The sequence below is a fragment of the Bombus flavifrons genome, chromosome 3 (assembly GCF_040668555.2).
Source record: "Bombus flavifrons isolate JBK064 chromosome 3, iyBomFlav1_principal, whole genome shotgun sequence".
NCBI lineage: Eukaryota > Metazoa > Arthropoda > Insecta > Hymenoptera > Apidae > Bombus > Bombus flavifrons.
In genome coordinates this window covers 3,315,083-3,338,895 of record NC_138444.1, presented here as the reverse complement: position 1 = coordinate 3,338,895, position 23,813 = coordinate 3,315,083, and the positions used below count along the sequence as shown (strand labels likewise).

The 23,813-nt window shown below is 34.0% G+C and overlaps 1 protein-coding gene across 3 annotated transcripts in view; it reads right to left on the bottom strand.

Moving 5' to 3' along the window:
* LOC138178120 (transducin beta-like protein 2) overlaps window positions 1-23,813 on the bottom strand; it is a 62,921-nt gene that overhangs the window by 38,136 nt on the left and 972 nt on the right. The window contains exon 1 of one of the 3 annotated variants that reach the window (XM_069109615.1): window positions 17,648-19,033. The exons of 1 other annotated variant lie outside the window; for it this stretch is intronic. In XM_069109615.1, coding sequence (XP_068965716.1) covers window positions 17,648-17,798 — 151 coding nt within the window. In that variant the 5' untranslated portion in view covers window positions 17,799-19,033. Of the gene's footprint in view, window positions 1-17,647; window positions 19,034-23,813 lie in introns of those variants that run through there. One more of the 3 variants, XM_069109618.1, reaches the window with a different exon arrangement.

Here is a 23,813-nt window from a genome sequence, read left to right as displayed (position 1 = left end):
CACGAACCTTCCAATTTTTACCATCTTCTACGGTATATTCGTATCTTAATCTATGTTAAAAAGAGTTTGAACAGTTGTGGTAAAAAAATATTTGATCTGTGCATAACTACCTGTGTTTACTACCTGACATCTAAGACCGTAATATACATGCTATATCATTGTTAGTAATGAATTAGCTAAAGTGGGATTCTATCTGGAAAAATAAGTCTAAAGTATAAAACAAAATATAATATAATAGAATAGAATAAAGTTTGTTTATATTTTCGAATATATTAATAATTATAAACCGGAAATTTTATCGCTAGGTTTACGGCACACGTTATTTTGACGCGCTTCGAATTTCACGAGGAAAATTACATAAACCGTTTAGATTTCTCTTCCACCACTTGTACTAACTTTTATCCATTTAATGAGACAAATATACAGGGTGGTTGGTAACTGGTGGTACAAGCGGAAAGGGGGTGATTCTACGCGAAAAAAGAAGTCGAAAATATAGAATAAAAATTTTTCTTTTTAATTTTTTTAAAAATCTACAGTGAGATCCGTTATAACGAGACGCGATAAAGTGCACGCGTATCGAGCGAAAATTCAAAGTCGATTTTCTCAAAAACAAAGCCTCAAACGAAAAATTTTTATTCTATATTTTCGACTTCTATTTTCCCGTAGAATCACCCCCTTTCCGCTTGTACCACCAGTTACCAACCACCCTATATATATATTATATACACAACGTGACAATTCATTTTCTCCGAAGCTTTTAAATTTTGAATTAAATAATAATTGGTATAGCTATCTCTACGGATACGCGTCGACTTGACACGATCGTAAATTAAGCATTAATGCTAGTAAATTGACTTCGCTAATCAAAGCATTAATAAATTTAACGAATATAAACGTGACGAAAGTGTTAATTTTTCGAAAAAATGAAAGTCAGAAGTAGACATAAACAATGCAGCGGCGATACTTCGAATATCTCAAATCTTACGTTGTTTTTTGTTTCTTTTTTGTACTTTACAATTTGTCCAGCTAGACATTCTGTAAATTTTCCTAGCTTAATTGCTAAATAACATGTGGATGGCTATCCCTAGGTCCCTAGCGAGATACCATCTTCGAATTTATGTACTTTCTTTCTTTAGTGAGGTCAGTGGGTTTCTTTTTTGTTTTTTTTTTTTGTCTTCTTTCTATGAGAGTCTTTCTCGCTTCAGAAGCCAGCAGGTTTAGATGCAGTGCCGGTCTTCTCCTGTATTTTCTTGCATACCTGCCGATTTCGAGTTTGACCATTGCTATTTTTATGTCTTTGCATATATTCTCGTTTCTGACATACCATGGGACGTTGACTATTGTTCTCAGTATTTTCAATTGTAGCTACTCTTGTTTATTTATGTGTACTGTTCGCCATAGTGGTATTCATAAAAATCTGACGTGGGTAAGAAAACATCCCTCGTATTTACGTTATAAAGAAAAATATTACAGAGGAAACCCCTAAGAAGAGACAAGCATTAGAAGAGAATTTTGGTTATCAATGATATTATTGTGAAATACAACTTTTCACTGTTTTGACAAATAATAGTCCTTCTATGTGCATCAGAATATGTCTAGAAGAGGAGATAACATATTGAGAAAATAATAAGTATTAGTGAGGAGTGCTCTGGCACAAACTGTGAAGAGAATGAAAACGAATTACCTCAAAATAAGGATGGAATTGAGATTCTCGAGTCAGATGAAAGTGAAGAAGCAGGGAAATCGTCAGATAGCAAGGAGAAAAATGTCCAAAGAACCACTTGATAAGCAACAAAAACATGTTAGAAGTGTTTTAAAAAGTGTTTGAACAGTTTCAATTATCGAGTTACTTGCTTTTATTGCAATTTTGTATGACCGGGGAATATATGAACTAAAGTCAATAGAAGCTTTTTGTTTCTTTTAATAATTAATTTTTTTTTAAATAAAACAATATTGTTAACAAAATGGAAGATACAAATATAATTCACTCAATGTTTGAAAAGCAAAATATTTTACTTTTAATATAAAATAAATATTTCTGGTTTCTTCGAAGAAAATATTTTGTTCGTAATATAAAATAGATATTCCTCGTAATAACTCGGAAAAAATATTTGTTTTTTAAAATTGAATAAATATGTATGTTTACGTTTATATAACGGAATATATAAATATACATATTTAATCTCCTTTTAATATTATATGAATATGTCTTCAATATTTTGTGCGCTAAAGCACATTTTGAAGATATCACAGAAATATGAAAATTAAACATTATTTATTATTATTATTATTATTATTATTGCTTAGTCCATGCCTCTTGGCTTTGGACGAACTTTCGGTTTTACATCTCTTATGTCTATTTCTCTTTTTATATGTCTACCTCCCCTCTTTTCCACTTCTTCTTTATTCTATCTCTAAAAACTAAAAAGTAGGAACTATAAATTAGCAACTAAAAACTATTGAAACTTTGGTCTTTAGCCTCCTTCTTTTCGTTTGCCCTTCTCTTCTCTATTATTGCTTTCAGTTCTGCTAAACCTTCTCCAGTCTCGTTTAGCTTTTTTTTTTATGTCCTTTGGTCCTCCCGTTATTTCACATTCTTTTATTGCATGTCTTAGGTCTTCTTCTTTCCTTCTGCATAGTCTACATCTTTTTGCCCCTCTTCTTTCCAGTATTCCCTTGCTTTGGTCTCGTTTCCGCATCTGAATCTTGCCAGTATTCTTCTGTCCTTCCACTTCATCCTCCCTTCTAAGTACTTTGGTAGTTTTTCTTTGGCTATGTTTGTGTAGTGTATATCATACTTGGATTCCCTTATCATTCTCCCCCTCTCTTCTGTTTCTCTCTTTCTTCTTTCTTCTATAATTTGGTCTACTATCATCCTTTCTTGCTCCTCTCCTGTTTCTATCCGCGTCCCTCCTTTTCTCGCCTCTTCTAGTCCTTTCTTTCTCTTCCTTGCTCTTTTCCCTTCCTGACCATTCCCCCATTCGCTCTCTCTCTCTTTCCTTTATACACTCCTTTACTAATTCCTTTTTTGATTCTAAGGCTTTCTCTTCGTACCTTGCTGCTCTTTTTAATGCTTTTTTTTATTTCTATTATTCTGCATTCTTCTATCAGTATATAATTTGGTGTTGTAATTAAACATTATATTAATGGTATGTATGAAACGCCGTTTGAATTTCGCGACCCAATAAAATCGATTAAGTTTCATCCTATCGTCAATTGTTAATCATATTAAAAAAGAAAAAGGTCACTATCAATCACGGACATTTATTGTTAAGTTAAAAAGATTTACGTGTATGATTCTCGCCATTCATTGGTTGTACTGCGTATTGGTCGTGCATTAATGTTTAAAATTAAATTGCGATTTGTATCAAGATCGATCCCATCTATCGTGGTGAAAGCAGGCAAAGTTAAGGAAGTGAAGTAACTTTAAAGAATAATTCGTCACAAAGTTACTGCTGTGCTTATTTGTGTTATAAAACTGATCTTTTCGTTAGATTAAAAAAAAAAAAAAAAAAAAAAAAAGAAAGAAACGGGGAAGCAAATTTCTCTGTATTCGTCATGGTATATTCGCAACGTTGTGACGCGTGCAATGCGCTTTAATTTTCTGATTCTAACATACATCTACAAGAAATAGTAACGTACCTAATCTCAACCTAGATTTATACAAACAATAAAACAAAGCACATATCTTCACGTGTCAACGTACAAAACGAAGCGCGACCTACTTCTAAACTTAGTTATTTTGCACGTTTAGTACCGTGCAGAAGTCTTAGATTTGCCAAATAAAAATATTCGTTTGACATTCTTCCTAGCAATTTCTTTATTCTAATTAGTTATATTATATACAATATAAGAATTTGTCTTTTAGCTGGCAAATTAACAAAATTTCTACAACCCCGTGAAACTATTTTTAAAATATGTAAATCAGGAAGAATTATAAACACGAGTAATGTCACAAAGGCGATAATTAAAGATTTTTTTCAACATTCTATGAAAATATTTCCTAAAAATGTAGTTCATGAGATTGCTATTATAAATTACCTAAGACTTTTCTGCGATACTGTATGTACCTATATACGATTTCGCTGTTCCGTGAAATACATTTACGGAGATATCATTGCGTCTCGAACAGCTATCGCACAATCACCGTTTGATTAAGTCTATTTACGTGCTGATGAAAACGTTACAACTTACAATCTATCTGGTCGTTAAACGACGCATTTTCCCTTCGTTTCGGATCAACGGAGGACAATTTTACAGTTTTACGATGGTGTTTTGGTCGCTCTATGCAAACATGAAACTCGATCGCCTAATTCCCTAGCGTATTAATACTTAGCCAACCGCGCGCGCCACAGCGAGCTATACGCTGTCCACCGCGCATTTTTCCAAGTATCGAAGACTAATGTTTACTACTTAAAAAACAAAGAAGTCTAAAAATTATTTAACTGGTCAATTATATTTTGTGGTAATGATTTAACGATTTCACATATTATTTATACAAAACATCAAATTAAAAGTATAAAAAATATAGGTAAAATTAAAAACATTAAAGACGATTAAAGATAAATAACACTTGAACGTGAAATTAAAAATTCATAATGCATTTTAATATTTTTTTACAGTGTGATATCGTTCAATTATATCTTTATTTAGAAATAACTGATAGTGTAACTTTTTAATTAATTTTAACACCGCTAAATTCGTATATTTTATTATACACTGTACTTTATAAAAGCAGAAAAAAACGGCGCAATTAACAATTCCAGGTAAACAATAACTGATAATAACACGAAAAAAAAGAAAAAAAAGAGAAAAGAGGCGTTGACAAAGTCAAAAAAGGAGATCTCCCCGCTCGGTCACGCAGCGATGTTCTTCACAGAGGGGAAATCTCCCTATTCGGTCGGGCAAGTGTTAAAATCGAACCTCCCCACATAGTAATATATCGAGTATCTCTCGTAATTGAGTTGTTCGGAAGCCACATCGAACAAGTTCATAAATTGAAGATCATAGAAACGTAATGTTGAAAAGGCTGTTTTGATTCTGAATGTTGGATTACCATCAGGAGTGTGAGTGTGCGTGTGTGCGATGAATCATTGCAAGAACTTCATCCTGTATATTCTAAATGTTCTGTTATGCATGGATTTTGACCTGAGTGGGAGAAGGACACAATAGCAACTATTTACCTAGTACGAGCGGTCAGCCATTTCGTTTCTTCGTTCGTTCGGTCAGTTGCAGAAAATTTGTGCAGAAAATTGGGCACGCAGACGTGTGTTCCTCGACGAGGAGTGAACTAAATTAAATAATTATTATTTAGTTTGTTGCTTTTAACTAACAGGTCACGGGCCCAGAATGTATTGTTTACTAACTTTGTATTCCTTTTTGTAATAATTTTTGTAATTATATATTTTGTGAAATACAAGTGACAATGGAAGGTTTCAAAGTGGAGGGAGATATAAAACCTCTTGATAGTGACAGGTATAGCGTGTGGAAATGAAAAATGTGGTTTAGTGAATGAGATTGATGTGATCAAAGTGATCGATACTTTCCCCGGCTTCGTAAAAGCTGCAAGTACTGCAAAGGGAATTTTGAATAGTTTGGATATTATGCAGGAAAGAAAAAGTTTTGCCACTCTCAATCTGCTCTACAAAAGAAATTGTTGGGATTAAAACTAAGCGGTGATACATCGCTGGTGAAACATTGAATAATTCTTGACAAATTGGAACAAACACAAAACGTCACGTTTATTGTTGACTAGTGTCACATCTTGATGTAATAACTCACATGACGGTATAATAGCGGCAATAGCAACTTTATTTGACGAGAATTTAACTTTGGCTTTCGTTAAAACAAAACTTTTGGATCTCGAAGTAAAATTAAGAAACGAGAGCAGTTGTATAAGCGTAAAACTTCTTCAAGCTGAGCATGTAGATAAACAAAATTCTACAGAAAATAATTTTGATTATTTTCTAGTTATTTAAAAACAATCGTATAAAACAAAAGCAGTTCTGCAAATTCAAGAAGAATGCATCAATTACAAAGCGTCATCAACGCGAGAGAAAAGATTACAAAATAAGAAATTGTTTCCACAATAGAAGAAGCGTTCAACGTAACGTTCAAAAAGTTCAAACAACTCAACCAATAACAACAGAAGACAACACGTCTGACTTTGTTTTCACGACTGCAGATTATCAATCTAATATCAACAACAAGCTTGCTTTTCTCTTGCACTTTGCACCATCGGATCGTCTCGACAATAAAGAAAGATTCATTTTCAGGAATTTGAATCTGAACAAAGAGATTGAATTTGTTGAGAAAAATTTTCCTAGCGAGAAAAAGAGGTTTTTATAACAGCAACGAAGGAAAGAAAAATCCATGTGCCAGTAACATGAGTATTCAAGGTGTTCTCGAGGATTTTCTTTATAATCCAGAAACTCCATATTACCTGTACAAAAAATGCAACATGCAGAAGTGACCATTACTTTCAATGAGAAAGGAGACGAGATAAGCAAAAGCGGTAAAACTACGACGAGAGGTAAGCTCTTAACACTAAACCTACTTTATTGTTTTCTTTTTTAATTTCATTCAGAATTTCTTACATATAATATTATTGTATCGCCATTTAACTTCACGACTTCTCTTATAGTATACGTACAGTGAATTTCTTAATGTTCGCTTCTCTTCTTATTGTTTGTTTTCTGAGAAGAATATGTTCACTGTTTTACCTACCACGACTGCTCATTTGACCGGTTGAACGATTCCTATTTTTTTATAACAGTAGAAGCAGACGCGTTTCGAGTGTTGGGAACTAAATGCGATTTATCTACTGCAAAATTATATGCATTTATTGCATTTCTGCAAGCACGTGGTGTATATGAGGTTAAAATTTGTAGACATATCACTTTTAATTTACCAAATGTTCAGCTGGACAAATTGTAAAGGAGAAATTAAAATAAAAAAAAAATCAATTCTGTGAAACAAAAAATAGGATCCGGCATTTTTCTCAAACGTTATAAGCAGAAATAACTTTATCGTGAAAGGAAAGGTTTATTCGGTTTGGTAACAGAAATCAACGAAGCCATCGCTCACAAACCGCTATATATACAGGGTGGTTGGTAACTGGTGGTACAAGCGGAAAGGGGGTGATTCCTTTTTTCTTTTTAATTTTTTTTTTTAATTTTTCCATCGAGACAACGATCTACAGTGAGATCCGTTATAACGAGACGTGATAAAGTGCACGCGTACCGAGCGAAAATTCGAAGTCGATTTTCTCGAAAACAAAGCCTCAAGCGAAAAATTTTTATTCTATATTTTCGACTTCTTTTTTCGCGTAGAATCACCCCCTTTCCGCTTGTACCACCAGTTACAAACCACCCTGTATATTCGCTTTGATTTCTGAAGTTTGGCACAAACTCCATATGTTACTATCGATGAACAATTAATTCCAACAAAATCATGCTGTAGATTTACTTGGTACAATCGCCCAATAAACCAGGCGAATTTGGTACCAAATTCTGCTTAGCGTTCGATGTAAATAGCAAGTATATTATAAACGGCTTTCTATATTTGGGAAAAGATGAAGGGAGAGAACCCCTTCAGTTCTACCTGGGGAATTCGTCACTGAAATTAGTAGAATTGTATGCAGGGCTTGAAGGAAATATAATCATGGAGAATTTTTCTTTTACAAGTGTGTCGATAGTGACTAAACCTTTAACAAAACAAAAAAAAAAAGAAGGGAAAGAAAACTGCGGTGTTGGAACAATTCGCGCAAATAGAAGGGAGCTACAAAAATTGGCAAAGCAGACAAAGAACAATATGACACGCTTCTCAACAAAATCACATCGTTCAAAAGATTGTACTCTGACAATTTACAAAACTGAACTAAATAGAAAATTACTATTTCTTAGTTCAATGCATATGTTGTTATTTCTATACTCAGAGGTAGGATCACAATAGTTATTATTTTATTGAATGGATAAATCTATCACACCGTTGTGGGCCAAGAAAACCTTTATTGTACGCGCTTACAAAAACTAGGGATAAAAACAAAAAAGCATCTTAAGCCTATCGATTAAATCTATCGATTGTAACTAGGATCATCTTCTAGTTACTATTTCTTATAACTAACGCATCCGCATATGGATGGCGAGCACGAACTCACGTTGTTATTTTCAACAGCATACATCCGTAGAAATTGAAAAGGAGTGCGCGTGTATACCAGAGACAATTAGATTATATAATAGTACCAAATTCGACGTAAATAGGACCATTGAAATGACGGAAAAATAGAAATTCGAAACTGTAAAGTCAAAATCTCGAAGATGGTCTAAAATGTAAAAAATATGTATGTAGAATTTGGAACTGAGAATCGTACAATGTGTAAAGAACGCGGTGGAAAAGAATAAAATATATATCAGTTATTTCTAAATGAAACAAACTACATTTTTTTTACTATGAAATTGGCTATTGTCTTCGTTCTATATTAAGAAACATATAAGTTGTTTTAAAAACCGATCATTTGACCGGTCATGATGGGAATAGGTATACTTGAAATGTCAATAGGTTTAGGGTTAAACAATGTAATTGTTATGTAGCGTGATACAATCCGCAGGCCATCCCTTGTTGTCCATAAAACCTAAACACTTTGATCCTTTTAACGTAATCCTTTTAAATTGAAGGAATCTCTAATCCTGTAAGTGTTTTGTTTTATGAATGGTCCTTAGAACAATCCTTAGGTTTATTATACGCTCTTACAAATCACGGAGAAAGCGGGTAGTTACCTAACGGTAAAAGCGGGTTTTTCTCGTGAACAGTGTCACCCACGAGTGGTGACACCCACGTTGGTAGAAGGCTTCCTCCATCTATTCTCATTCATTAACGTTGGTCATACCAATGGGCATCGCGGATCGTTACTCTCACTTTCCTAATGAAAAGTGTGACCAACGAATCCGCTTTCTTCGTACCTGAAACCCACCCATGCCGAGCTTTCCTCCGTAATAACACGACAGCAGACAGTCAGTCAATCGACAGAAATCTAATCGCCAACGCGAAAAGGAGTCTCATTACGTACTCGCTAGTAGTTTGGTAGTCGACATCCTCACAATTGTATCAAATATTGAAGTTATTGAATTGTTGGAAATATGTAATATTGTAACCTGTTAAAAACAGCGTTATACTCACTCAACCACCCCTATTATCCTAAACGAAATAGGGGATCGATCTACTCATGGCGTGGATTATTCGAATCGTAACGGGAATTTACGACTCCCGTTGACGCGCTTCTTCGAGATCGCGAATGGTCGAAACAGTAGCAGTTATTAATTTTGAAACTAATAGAAAAACAGGCAAACTCTAATAATTGTCAAGCGTACGATGCTATAAATAATAATTATGATTTATGGCATCAAAACGTTTAGGGCACATAGGAAAATATAATTTTTACAATTGAAGGGTAAGCAAATGATCGATGATATAAACCATATTGACAAAATTATACCTAATGATAATTTATGCGAAGCTTGTATAAATAGTAAACAAGCACGACTACTGTTTGAAAAAGCAATAGATAAAATTTCATGTTTGTGATCGAATCACTTCTTCAATTATTAATAACAAAAATTTAATTACGTATAAATCAGATGTTTCAGTTTTTCGTGATTTTATTGTAAAAGGTGATTCAATTTAGAGGTTTTTAATTTGTATTGCAATAATGAGGAGGAATAATTGTCAAATGAGATGGAAGACCATTGTGTACAAAGAGGAATCAATTATCATTCAACAGTTCTACGAATCTTTCCATTGAATAGTGTTCGGAAACGTATGATAAGAACGATAACGGAGTTATGAAACAACCGATTAACGACAAGGCACGCGCAATGATAAGCGGTATTAGTTTAGAAAAACGTGTTTTGGGGAGAATCAATCCTTACTGCTATAATTCTAATCAATTTGATTCCGACTAAAGCTTTAAAACAAGATAAAACAGCATATGAATCAGTCAGTTCTACTGTTTATGTACACGATAAAACTAGGAAAATTTACTATAGTTAAAAAGATGATTGTAGATGAAACAAATTACTTAAAGGGTCGTAAGTCTGACAGCGGTAAATCAAACATATTGAAACCGAGCATAAAAGTAAATTCTGAAGTAAAATTGTGAGACAAAGCTAATAAACCTGAGATCGAAATGGATACCGGCAATAAGTCTTTATTTCAAGATAGTAATAGTGAAATAGAAAAGGAATTTGAGCCTGGAAGGAGCGATAGGGTTAAACAGCTTCCTCCCATTGCATATGACGAGAGAGATATACAATATGATCTCGTGTGTGCTCGATCTTTTCTTTTATGGTCTAAAACTGGCAATAAGGTATTAGTTTGAAATATTTGAAGAAGCTTTATAGAAAAAGATTTTCGAAATTCATCTGCTGATTGTTGTATCTACATTAACTGATAAAGCAAATATATCTAGAAATATTATATGCAGTATTTTACATAGAGGATTTTGTGATTGCTAAAGTCAACAGTGGAACAATGAATAATCGTAAAAGTTATTTAGTGAATAAATTTATATCTTTTCTTTTGATTTTTTTCTTTTATTTAAAGGTTGTAAACAGTAACAAGAAAATTACTTTAGATCAATGTGCTTACATAAAGACAGTTTTGGAGAAATTTAATATGCACGATAGTAGAGCTGTTAGTATATACAGGGTGGTTGGTAACTGGTGGTACAAGCGGAAAGGGATGATTCTACGCGAAAAAAGAAGTCGAAAATATAAAATAAAAATTTTTTTTTAATTTTCTTTTTTTAAATTTTTCCATCTAGACAACGATCTACAGCGAGATCCGTTATAACGTACCGCATGCGTACCGAGCGAAAATTCAAAGTCGATTTTCTCGAAAACAAAGCCTCAAACGAAAAATTTTTATTCTGTATTTTCGACTTCTTTTTTCGCGTAGAATCACCCCCTTTCCGCTTGTACCACCAGTTACCAACCACCCTGTATATTATTATTAACATATATAACGATATGCACACCACTTGATTTAAGTACAGCAATAAATATTTAAAGCAGATATATGAATACAAGTAACAAAGAACTTTGGCAAAATTTAAAATGGGTACTGAGATATCTGAAAGGTTCAAATGGCATGTAAAGGGTGTCTATAATATATATAAGGTAAATAAGATATAACTCTGTATTCCTTTCTGTAATAATTCCGCGTGATTAAACTGTAATAATTGTATATTTTGTGAAGCATTTTAATGCAAAAGACAATGGAAGCTTTAAAAGTGAAGAGAAATATAAAACCTTTTGATGGCGATAGGTATAGCATTTGGAAATGAAGAATATGTGCTCTAGTAAATGAACTTGATATAATCAAAGGTATCGATGATAAAATTTCCGATCGATTAACCGGTGACTAGATTAAAGTTGAGTTAGTCGTCAGTTACGTTATCGTGGAATACATATTTACTCGATTTCTCCCTCGGCTTTGCAAAAGCTGGAGGTATTGCAAAGGGAAATTTCCTGTAGTTTGGATATTATCTACGAAAGAAAAGTTTTAGCACGTGTAACCGCGGCTCGGCCTTAGTTATAACATATTCCCAAAACTGTGGGTACAACTACAGAGAATTCTGCCTACAATTGTGCGTCCATGGCAGTGTATGCGTTAGTATTCGTTGCCGATTGCCTCGCCACAGCGGCGAATAGGCAAAATGATGCCTAACATAAATCTAATTTTTATTTTTTGTCATTTTATCTTGTTACCACGGTGGTGAAGCGGCAGGCTACCAAACTAACGTATACGCTGCCACGGATGCGCAATTATACGCAGAATTCACCATGTGATATTTGCACATATCTCCGAAATTAACAAAAGATCATCATATCGCAGTGTCTACCAGCGATCTTAATAAAATTTATATATGACGTAGCTGTCCGAAAAATATTTGATCCGTTTCTTTTTTATCGGCAATCATGCATATTGAGAACCAACCCCAAAGTCTGGGCTGGAAAATCTGTTTCGACGAATTTCTTGAAAATTACTGCTAACAGAGTTGATTGTATAAATTGATGAAATTAATGTTTTAAATTATTTTTTAAAAGAATCTATTTGTTTATTATTTGTTATTATTTTATAAAATAATATATTAAAAAATAGCGTAATTTTAATAGTTTTTCCAGGTAAATATTAACAAATTTTCTTGAATATTTACAGTTATTTTTAGGGTAAATATGTGATAGTTCTGAAAACAGCTGATTTTATTATTTATCATACACTCGTTCTTGTTCTTAGACGAATTCTAACAAAACAATTGATTATAATTAATTATTCGATATGATTTTCTAGATAGCGGTATTTCTCTAAAATGTCAACATCAGTAATTATTCACAGCTATACAAATCAACCGACGATATCAGCTGATAGAAAATTGTCATTTGTATTGCAAATTATAATGCTGATAGTAAAGACCGCGTGTGCAGCAAACAATATTTAAAGCCCTCAATGTCATCGTTGCAGTATCTACATTAGAAAAACTAAATAAAGAACTTTTAAGGACTCAGTTTGAAATTGTATCTCTTCCTAAAACGTGCGGATATGATGAAGAATTGCTAAAGAATACAATTCCGGAAAGAAAAACATTAAAATTTTTAGAAATACCAAAAAGTACAACAGAACTTATACAACCATTAGATACTTATGGATTCCATATTTTAGACTTGACTTTCAGACTTGACAATTAATTTAAATCTCAATATTAATTTGTATCATCGGAATAATATAATAAAGTTGCAGTCGTTGATGCGTCATCAATTGTCCTGTCTTAGATACGAACAAATGTTTAAATATGCATGGTACAGACGTGACTACATAGATAACTGGTCAAAGTAATTAGAAAATTTCATGAAATTTTGTTTTGCAAATTTCCAATGAACCGTTCCAACTATCATAATATAGTTGCTCTAACAATAAAACATGCGTTGTATAAAATACATTTATGCTTTAATCGCTTCTTCGAGGGCGACCATTATTATGAAAACTATAATGTACAATTGATATTAATCGTTTCTATAGTATTCATTATTTAAACACGAATGAGTGTCTGACAACCAAATCAGTCCTTTTCATTGTTTAGCATATATATACGAACAAGGAACAAGCAAAATATTGCTTTGCACATTGAACAATAAAATTTCAAATATAATAAATTCTTTGTAATGGAAAAATCAAGATTCAAATTTGTATTTAGTTTGTACATACAGATATAGTGTTTGTAAACGAATATTTAAGACAATTTGTTAACATTTACTTGGAAAAACGATTAGAAATATGCTATTCTTAATACGTTACTAAGACAGATGAATTCTTTACAAAATAATTTACATGATCTTATTCGTCGTTAAAAAATACTAAGTTCATCAATTTACACAATCATTCTATTTGTAGTAGTTTCCGAGTTTTGTCGAAATAAATTTTTCAGCCCCAACTTTGACAATGGTTTTCATCTCTTTTAACATGGACGTTTGACGATAAAAAAGAAATACCTGTCAAATATTTTTATAAGAACTACATGGTACATAAATTTCGTCAAGATCGACGATTGACGCTTCGGTATGTTTCCTTGGAAGACCGAGCGACGATACACGCAAAGGAAAAAGTTCAAAATGTTGATTCCTACGACATATTAAAAAAAATCATCGAAATCCAAGATGACGACAGTTTTCTAAATAATTGCCCAATTTACTATTATTTATTTCATCTTCTTGCGACAAATGAATATACATAAATCTAATTATAATTATGAATTTTTGGAAACAACAAAAATTCATAAAGGCTAGGATTTTCAAGCGTTTCACTTCTCTGCATATGCGTATAAATCAGCATCTTTTTGTGAAATAACCGTTAAATTAGTTGAAATAAAAAATATGTACTCGAAAGCGATAATCAAATTTCGAATCGCTTAACGTGGCGTATAACAATTAAAATATCGATCGTATGAAACAATATGAAATTCCCTGCCTGGTCGGTAAGAACATGTAATGATACGTTATCTCTATTCTAAATGACGATAAATGAAGATAATATTATACGTTTTCGAAAAGAGAGACATTAATCATTGCGAAGGAAAAGATTTATCGATTAAAGAATACGAACTCCAGACTTCTGAACTGTATGAAATTACGTAAGAATTAACATTTCTATTCATGACGACTACTGTTCTCTGTTAACTGTTCTCTAAAATTTGAAATAACCAATAGCAAAATTCTCAAACAACGATGTTCCAAAAATGATATATTTCGATTAAATGGTACGGAACAGAGGCAATGTGCAAATTTTACGTGAGAATGGTTATTTTATCGCGACAATTGCACGTCTCCCAGTATCATAACGCAATAGATAAAATGCAAGTTTCTATTTATGTTTATTCAAATATATTCATATCTTCAACGTACAGATACCAATTTTTGAACGAAAATAACTTTCTGTTCTGTCCACGTAAAATGATAAATATACAAAAATGTAGTAATATATTTTGCATGTAAAAAAAAATTCAAAGAATTCTTAATTATGAGTTATAACGCTTACATATATGTGTATTACATAAAGCATTCGCTTATATTTAGAAAAAATCCTTGAGTCGACGATCTTGCAATTACGTATTTTACAATACTTGATAGCATATTGGGAAATCATGATTTAGTATTTTATATAGAATACTATTATTCCAGGAATATTAGACTACATATGCGTATTTAACAAGAAATGTAATTCTCGGTTTTTAATTAAAAAATTGTACCTGCTAGGAAGTATATTATACACAACTTCTCCAAACTATGTGATATTTATTTAAATAATTTTTTCCTTCAACAAATATATTATTGGATTAATCGCGCAGCATATGCATACATATGTAACTACATATTTACGCGTATAATATTTTATTCAATGGAGAAAGCAAAACCGATCGACAAATAGAAATATGTAGTTGCCTACGGTCAGTGCACTATTCGCAACGCGTGTTGCGAGTTTTCAGGGACGTGTGTTGCCGCACTGGCCCGGAAAATGTAGCGCATTGCGACAAATTTATATTCCCCGCTACAACGGGACAGAAATCGCGTGCCGCCAGATTTCTTGTTTTTAATATCAACTTGATCATAATTTTCAACACGTGAGACTATCCGTAATGGACGCTTAATTTCGACTAACTTTTATTACCTAAAATTATTCCAATAATATCAATTACCTTTTTATATTAACTATTTAATTAAAATTATTCAAAAACTAAACCCATCCACCATATGAAAATTTGTTTAAATAATTATGTAGCTAACTGGCTTACTTGTCCTCAATAATCTCTATAATAATTAAACATGTAATATGTTTGCGGAAATAGATTAACAAAATACACCACGTCCTCGGAAAATCCATCTAATTCCGAATTCGTTAATGTTTTGTATCAGTCGAGGCAATGAAGAAATTAAGGATGAACGGCAGAAACGTGTCTAATAGTTGCTTCCGGTTGCCATAAATAAAAAGTCCTCGAAAAAAATCCCTACAAGCCAGTATCAATTGTCCATTCGTCGGGCGTATTTGTCCGTACGGCCCTGAACGTTTCTCCTCGTAAGTACACGTGTACGCACGCGAGGCGCGCGTATAAATACACAGGAGCGATGTCGGTTTATTTATACGCAAGGGTGCCCATTGCCTCCCCCTCCCCCCCAATGCTCTCTTCAACGCTTGATGTCGAACAACGCACAGAAAACTATGCATGTACCACGTTTTGTTTCTTTCCTACGATAAATTCATTGTCATGGCGACAAAGATATAACAGCGATGGCTCGAAGGAATGACACACGCTGGCTTATAGCCGGCTTCAGTGATCGACATGCTTTGATAATCGTGCCGCGAGAAGTGCGGATTTTCGTACACGCGCTTACTCGCACGAACCAGGTTTCAGGATCGCGCACTCAACGTCACTCGAATATCGTTAAATTACGCCTCGCAACTACTACATTGTGAATTTAACAACAATTGTATCAGATGTTCATAAAGTTGCATTATATTTTTAAGATCATAATTACTATAAAAGTATTTTAATGCTAGAACTACTAGACTAGTCAAAATAATCAATTCGCAATTTTTCATAAAAATTTTGAATTTTGAAACAATTTAATAATTTTTTGTAAAATATATAGATGGAGCTCGATTCTCTGCTTATATTATATATTTGTCATCTTTCATTTTGATTTCTTTCATACAAGTTTTGTATTTTAGTCGTTAGTAAGTAGATCTAGTACTAATACAATAGAAAGAAACAATCGTTAATGATTACGTAATTGATTATATCACGATAGATAGTACGAAAATCAATAAGTAGAAAAAAGAAATACAATTCGGTGAAGCTCGAACCTAACCTCTAAAAAAAATAATATCTCTTAAATGTCTTGAAAACATGCAAACAGTATAATGCATGCAGTTTGGTCCACTTTGTTCGCAGAATACGCAGAAGCGTGTTCCAGCACGAAATATGTATTGCGTGCTGACGCAGCTGCGCTTCCCTTCTTTGATTTACCCCCACCATTTTGTCTGTCTATTTCTTTTCTGCAGCAAAAAGTTACTCGCCACCCGCTGATGCGCTATTCTTAATTTCAACAAGCGAGTAAATATTGAGAAGTTTATCAAGATCTTGCGCTTTCCTAATAACGCGTTCCTAATAAAACGATTTAATGTTTCCAGCTTCCGTCGATGCGTATCTTTCTAATTGTAATAATTCATTATCGTTCAGACATGTGCTTAGCAAATGCAATACAAAGACTTAGATATCTGTTAGACTAGGCTAAAACGTATTATCTAAAATGTGCGCGATAACTGAAATAGATGGTAGCGATAATAACAATGAAACATCTAAAATGAAGTAACGAAAAATTCCTGTAAGTATAATATTCTCGCCAATACATTAGCGCGTTCACACGGAAATCATTTGCACTGTAACAAATTATAGATAACAAATAGTCGATGAAACTCCATTCATAGCAAAAGAGTAATTTCCCGCCAATTCTTCGCGTATTAACATGGGGACGGATCGAATAGTGTTGCAAAGCGTGTGCGCGACGCGCTTCGTTACTGCTATTACATCGCACTCAGCCTCATTTCATTTATTTCGATAAATTTATTTCCAACTAACATTTCCACCGCAGAGTTTCCTTCAAGAGCATAAAAAATGCACGTTTGGCTGAATTCCACACGTGATGCCAATTAACATTCCCAAACATGTAATTCGTTTACAACAGACGATTAAAATTGTTAGAAATGTAGCGTGAGTATAGAGAAAGACGATTATCAATGTAAGTTCTCGTGAAATTATAGATAAAACAAAGTGCAGAAAACTTTGTTGTTTCTTGTTTATGGAATTTAGACATGCTGACGTTAGACGTGTAACTCGTCCAACTATGTAATATGTTTATTCATCGTTTTGCTTCGTCTTGTGAAATTTCTTTTTTATCGCGGTCTGCAAGTGAAAACGCGAAAAGAAAAGAGAATCGTACTTGACGGCGTGAGTGATTCGCGAACACGCAAGCGTGGTTTTTTTCGGCGAGGAGTCGTAGGGGAGATATTGCTAGTAAAATTTCTTTATGGCAATGCTTACTTTTTATTGAATCTGAAGGTTTATTGGACCGTGACAACCGGCTAACGATGTAACCGATTACAAACAGCACACCGCCAAGAAACAGCGTGCTCACGAGCACGATCACGGACATGCTGATTCTCGGCGTGATTTTCCCTTCTGTATCCTCCATCTTCACCGTTTAATTAAGCCACAGCACTTTGTTTTTTATTTCACCGCACTTTCGACGCACGCTTGATTCAATATAGGTCCGTTAAAAATCAACGTAAAATACGAGCACGAGACGCGAGACTGGAACACACACACGAACCGCGTGTTCCAAAAAACATGAGATATCATGCAACGATCGCGGCCAGTGCGTCAACTCCACGGCAAACCTGAATTACTCGCTTTATAGATGGAATGCTCGAGCTCGATCATTGGCACGTCTTTAACCACGAATCAGAGGAATCGTAGAAACGAAACTTCACCAGATATTTCCAACAGTTTCTATTTCTTATTATCGACATCGATCATCTTTGTATCTTATTTTTACGCGGTTTTCTTTTGTATTTTCCGTATGAAGTATATATTATAGGCGAATAAAATTCGTTGAAATGAAACAAAAAATGATTTTCTACATCCACAACAGCTTAGAAAGATCTCGTTTCGTAGTGCAAATTTTATAATCGTAGGTCGAACATGACTCGTAGAGACACACAGCAACTTGAAAGAATAACGTTCGCATTCCTTGATCCCCCACTTCGATTTTTTTTCTTGGCACCGTTGCGAGATTTGTCTACTTAGATGATAAAGTTACCACTTCAAATCGTTTCTAGGTCACCGTCACGTTCCTCACCAAACTCGTATTTTATGTGTGACACAGTGTATCATTTAAATTTCGTTCTTGTCAATATTGCTTTTATAAGAATTATCGCTTGGTGAACTTAATGTTTAATAATTACCCAGCACTGGCCGCGGTTTATGTCATCGGTTTAAAATGGGAATAGAACACGTAACTGGCAATCGAGTGACCCAAGAACCGGCTACTCTATTTCGTATTCGTAAGAAGAAACGAAAGAGTGCCGAAACTTCCGTGAAAGTGCCTTTCGCGAATTGTGTTTACGCAGTTTTAATAGGTTGTCACCAATTTGAATTTCTTGAAGTAATACTCACGACGTTATTGAATAAGATGTGCATGCAGTTTACCCGAAGTAATTAATGTTACCGCGCAACTTATGTAAGCCATTTAGGTGATCGCATGCTCTGGCGGTACACTCGTAAATCAGACGGAATCATCGCGAAGGAGACACGTTAGGAGTTTGATCAGTGAACGTAATGCTCGTAAGAGCTCGAAGCGCGTGTTTGCCGGAACATGTCAATAGTGCCGGTATATACGCGATGGTAACCTAGCTGCCTCGCGTTTAACTCGCTCTCTTCGAAGATTCCCCACCATTTCAAACCCCCACGAAGGTAGTTGTGTTCTCCCACCGAAACGGAAGTTGCACTTGCGCGATCGAATACTTCGATGTCTGGCGGGTAAGGAACCGCGCGCCGGCGATTAACATTCGAGTAGTCGATACGATTCATCATATCAGTGATATATGAAGTCCGAAATCAAATTAATTTTTGATAACTTCACTTTTCTCAAATTTCTCAATTGCATTACCCAGGAAATATAATTAACCTCCAGTTTCAAGAAACAAATGGTTTATTTCCACACATTCACTTATCACAAGGAAATATAAATAACAATAAATTTCAAGGAAGATTAAGAAAAATGGTGTTTGTGACATAATTTTGTTTTATTTTCTAACTTATGTAATTGATCAATATGACTTCTGGCTATATGTGTAAATCTTTTAATATTGAGATTGTAATAGTTTATAATTCTATTTAAAAGTTTTAATCGTCACATTATCATAAACAGAGAAAACATTAAAGCATAAGCACTTATTAACATTGGTATGTAATTGATATACATCAAAAAGAGGGAACAAAAATTTTATCCATTTTTATATTTTAGTAACAACAAAAGGTATAATGTTGCAAGAAGATATTCGTAACAAACGTGAATATTTCAATTTTTGCTAATGTTCTCGTTTATTAATATTGTTTTCACTCCTTCAGATTACATTTAGATTTGATTAGATTAGATTACATTTGATTAGATTACATTTGTAGATTAAGTTCCGGGTTCAGCTCTCTTTCTTCTTTTAAGAAAATAATCAAAGGTCATAATAAAAATGTATCTTATCTCAAATGTGATGGGTAACGGGATTCCGGAAATTCTATTACATCAACTCGTTCATACAGATTGTAGTGTCACAAATTTCTTGGAATAAAGTAACAGTGTTCTTGGAAACTCAATGACTATTTCGTTTTCTCTGGCGTAGACATATTTAAGATTCTAGAGAAGACGTACAACGTCATCGCTAACGATACCAAGGAAAGATAGCGTGAAGCTTGTTTATCGAAAGCAAGGCCACTAAAAATTCGCCGAACAAAAATGAAAATATTGTGGAACAAATCGATATTTATCTTGTTTACGATCTCATGTAAATCGTCTGTCCGTCTGCAAACCGGTAATAGATGTGAACACTGAGACAAGTGTGCATTATTAATATGCATTCGATCGTGAAGTTACATGATCCACTGTAACCTAACAACTAGGCTTACAAATGTGCTCGTAACGGCAAGATGCGTTAAATTCAACCCGTTATTCGCCCCGTTACTTTTCCTCATTTCAATCGTCTTCGTCCTCGATTTGACTCTCTCACGTGCAAGCCTCGCCATCATGCTTCATGTATAAACAGAACCTCCAGTCATATACAAGGTGTTCATTTTTATCAATCTATTTGTATATTTAAGAAAATAACAACGATACTGAAAATAAGAAGAAAAATACGTATTTATAGATTTTCTAAGAAACGTTGCATTTTCAAGAAAGAGATAAAATTTAAATTACTTTAGTTTACTTACTTCTCTGTACTTTTCTGGGATTAAAAAAGGTTCTGTATGATGTAGGAGTCGTCACGTATGTAAAGTTCCTATCCTACTTCTTGTTATATTTTATCAAATGCATGTCAAATTTGAAAAAATTCACATCGTTAATGCGTTTCAAGATTCAGGTCTTAACAACGATTCCACATTTTATTCTTTTAGAACCTTTGATATTGAACTGCTGCGCAATAATCAATGAATGTTTTGTTGCTCGTTTGATAAGTGAAGAGTGGTATAAACTCGAATCGGTTGAAATTTTTCTCGCGCACGCGCTGTATCTACGCCACTTCCTCGACTTCGTTTCCCGCGTCGATTCTGCAGCTTTTTGTTTCTCACTTCACGAATACATATTTTCAGTTGGTCCCTGGATTCGGGCCAACGAACCCTGACTCGAGTTTAAAAGTCGTTTGCCCTAAAGAATTTGGTTGACTCGAATAAACTGCGATTAATTAAGGAAAATTGGAGCTAACAATGGAACATAACGAACTATTTCTAGTGCAATACGCTTATCGAGCGAAAAGGAAAAAGCACGTGTATCAGAGGAATTGAGGAATCGACAAAATACAAACATTTTCCTGTTACAAATGGGTATCGCAAGATCGATGCTGCTACAGAATGTCCGTTGGATTACTTCCTTGGTTAGTCATGCTACGTACTTTGTAAAGACAACGAAGTGTTTGATAACATGTTTATCTAAGGATCAGCGGAAAGGTCAAATATGATTTGGAAGCATGGATCGATTAAAATTAAAGATCAAGGATAAATGTTTCTCGATTGATAAAAATTGCATGTGATCAATATTTTATCAAATGCGTTAATAATAAATCATTTTTATCCATCAAAGGCAGTCTAGCAAAATAAACGTTGATAAAAATGACCAAAATATGTACACCATAGAAACAGGAAACAGGTTAGAAATGATTAATAAATTCGTAGCTATCATCTGTCTCTGTTTTTATTAAAAACACAGCGAGTTCGTTGGAGGAATCGACAAATTTTGAATATACGTTGCGCATCTATGAAATAATTGCGATTTGTGTATTACGTTAGGTACGCTTCTTATTAGCACCGATAACGTTCGTCACATGCGCGTCCCGCGCGTAAGGTATATTATCCATGTCGACGCTTGTTCCTGAGATAAATTCGGTGTATATGGATCTTTAGCTGTATAGACGCTAAAATTACATAACGAAATCACTACCAGAAGTATCTACGCGTTTCTATTTAAGGGTATCGGTTCCAACGTACCGAAGTTAATTAATATTCGTTTCGAAGTAGAAACGTGTTCCAGAGTTAATTCGAATATGAAATAAAAATGAAATGCATCTTTCTGTGAATCGAACGCGAGGATTTTAAATGCAGATATCTTCGTCCAAGTTATTATGCTTTCGCTGACTCGGTGGATTTTCCTGTTAAACATGTATTTGTGCTTCGAATGAATTTTCGCGCGAACATCACTTGGAAAATGGAATTCCGTGCTTGATCGATACGTAACGTAATATTTTCCTGTTCGTTTGCTGTTATGCGTAGTAGTTGAACGAATTGTCTGCTCCAACACGATCGTCAGCATGGCTTAGTAAATAGCAATCGGGAAACGATAGTATTATTTTATTGAATGACGCGCTTAATTTAACCGCTAGCTAATGAAGGGGAGTCTTATTTCAAAAGAAGCTTCTATTAAAAACTTCTATTATCTGATCTGCGGTATGGATCATTTATCTGAAATTTTTCGATATTTCGACTTTTCACTTTACTGTCAATCGACCGTCGAATTTTTTACGTATCAATGATCTAGCACACAGTGAGTTTTTAATATATAACAACGATAATCAGTGATCGTTATCTAAATGTTTTTAAGATGACGTATCTGATTTAAATTATCAGTGTTCTGAGAAAATGTACAAAGGTCAGGAGAAAAGTAGAAGAATTTCAAACGAAATGTTTATAGTTCGCTTTGAAGCTTAGTAACATACGCATTTTTTTTATCAATGAGACTAGACTCATTTCTGTAGTGATAAATTTAATAGTTGAAGAAAATGGAAGAAGGTGCGTACAAATGTGTGACCTGTTTGACCCACTTTTCTTATAAAAACTGTCATTTCATTTCATCCTTATGTAAGTGACTCAATTATTATTCATAATAATTAATTTGTACTCTATTATCTTGGGAATGAGAAAAATACATAAATCTAAATAAATGGCAATCATAAAGATCAAGTAAGTCATATGTTCTTGTTTTTGCTAGTTACATCGTCGGAAGGGTAATATTACAATGCAAAATAGAATAATACCTACACATTTATTAGACATTTGTTATTTGTTTGATTTATTAAAGATTTCCAAGATTTAAAGACTGCCAAGTAAATAAAAACTTAAATTATAAAAAAAGAAAAATATTTCCATCAATAAATAGCCGAATAATTAACTTTATACGTCTATAATTTCTATTTCAAACCGATTCCCTGAAAAAGTATACTTTTGCTAATTGTATCACTCTTCTAATAAACTAACATATGTACAAACTAATTATTAGTAATAAAGTAACACCCTGTATGCACGCCATGATCTCTAGTACCTGAACTTTGAAATTGGCACAACGCCATGAAAGAAGTGCGCAATTCCGCGACGGGATTGCCACGCGTATGCGTTACCGGGAAGAATAATTTTGGTCCGTTGCGACGCAAGGGCGATGCTGCGTCAAACAAATTTCGAAGAAATAAAAACAAAAAGTATAGACAGTAACAAAGGAAACAAAAGTCTCCAGTAAAAAATATAAGCAACTGGAAACGTATCAGGGCTTTTCATTGAAAAGACGCAACTATAATTCCGTCTATCAACATCGAACGACCGGCACGCGTGATCCAAACACGTCGTTTGACGTGTGCGATTTAAATTCGATATCCCTCGAACGAATCAGATACGACGCGGCGCGGCGCGGCGCCCATTTTCTTCTCATCGACTCTTTATTTAACTTCGTTCTTTTCTTCTCTCTCTCTCTCTCTCTCTCTCTCTTTTCATCGCGCAAATTGCGAATTACGAAGCTAATGTTTGTCACCAGTCTCTCTCGTTATCGCTGTCGCATTAGACCAGCTTGATATTTCATCGTCACCAACAGATATTACGTCAGCTTTCTCTAAGTAAATTTTAAGATATAATTTAGTCATATACAATAGAATTCCGTTTATCTGTAATTCGTTGAAGAAGT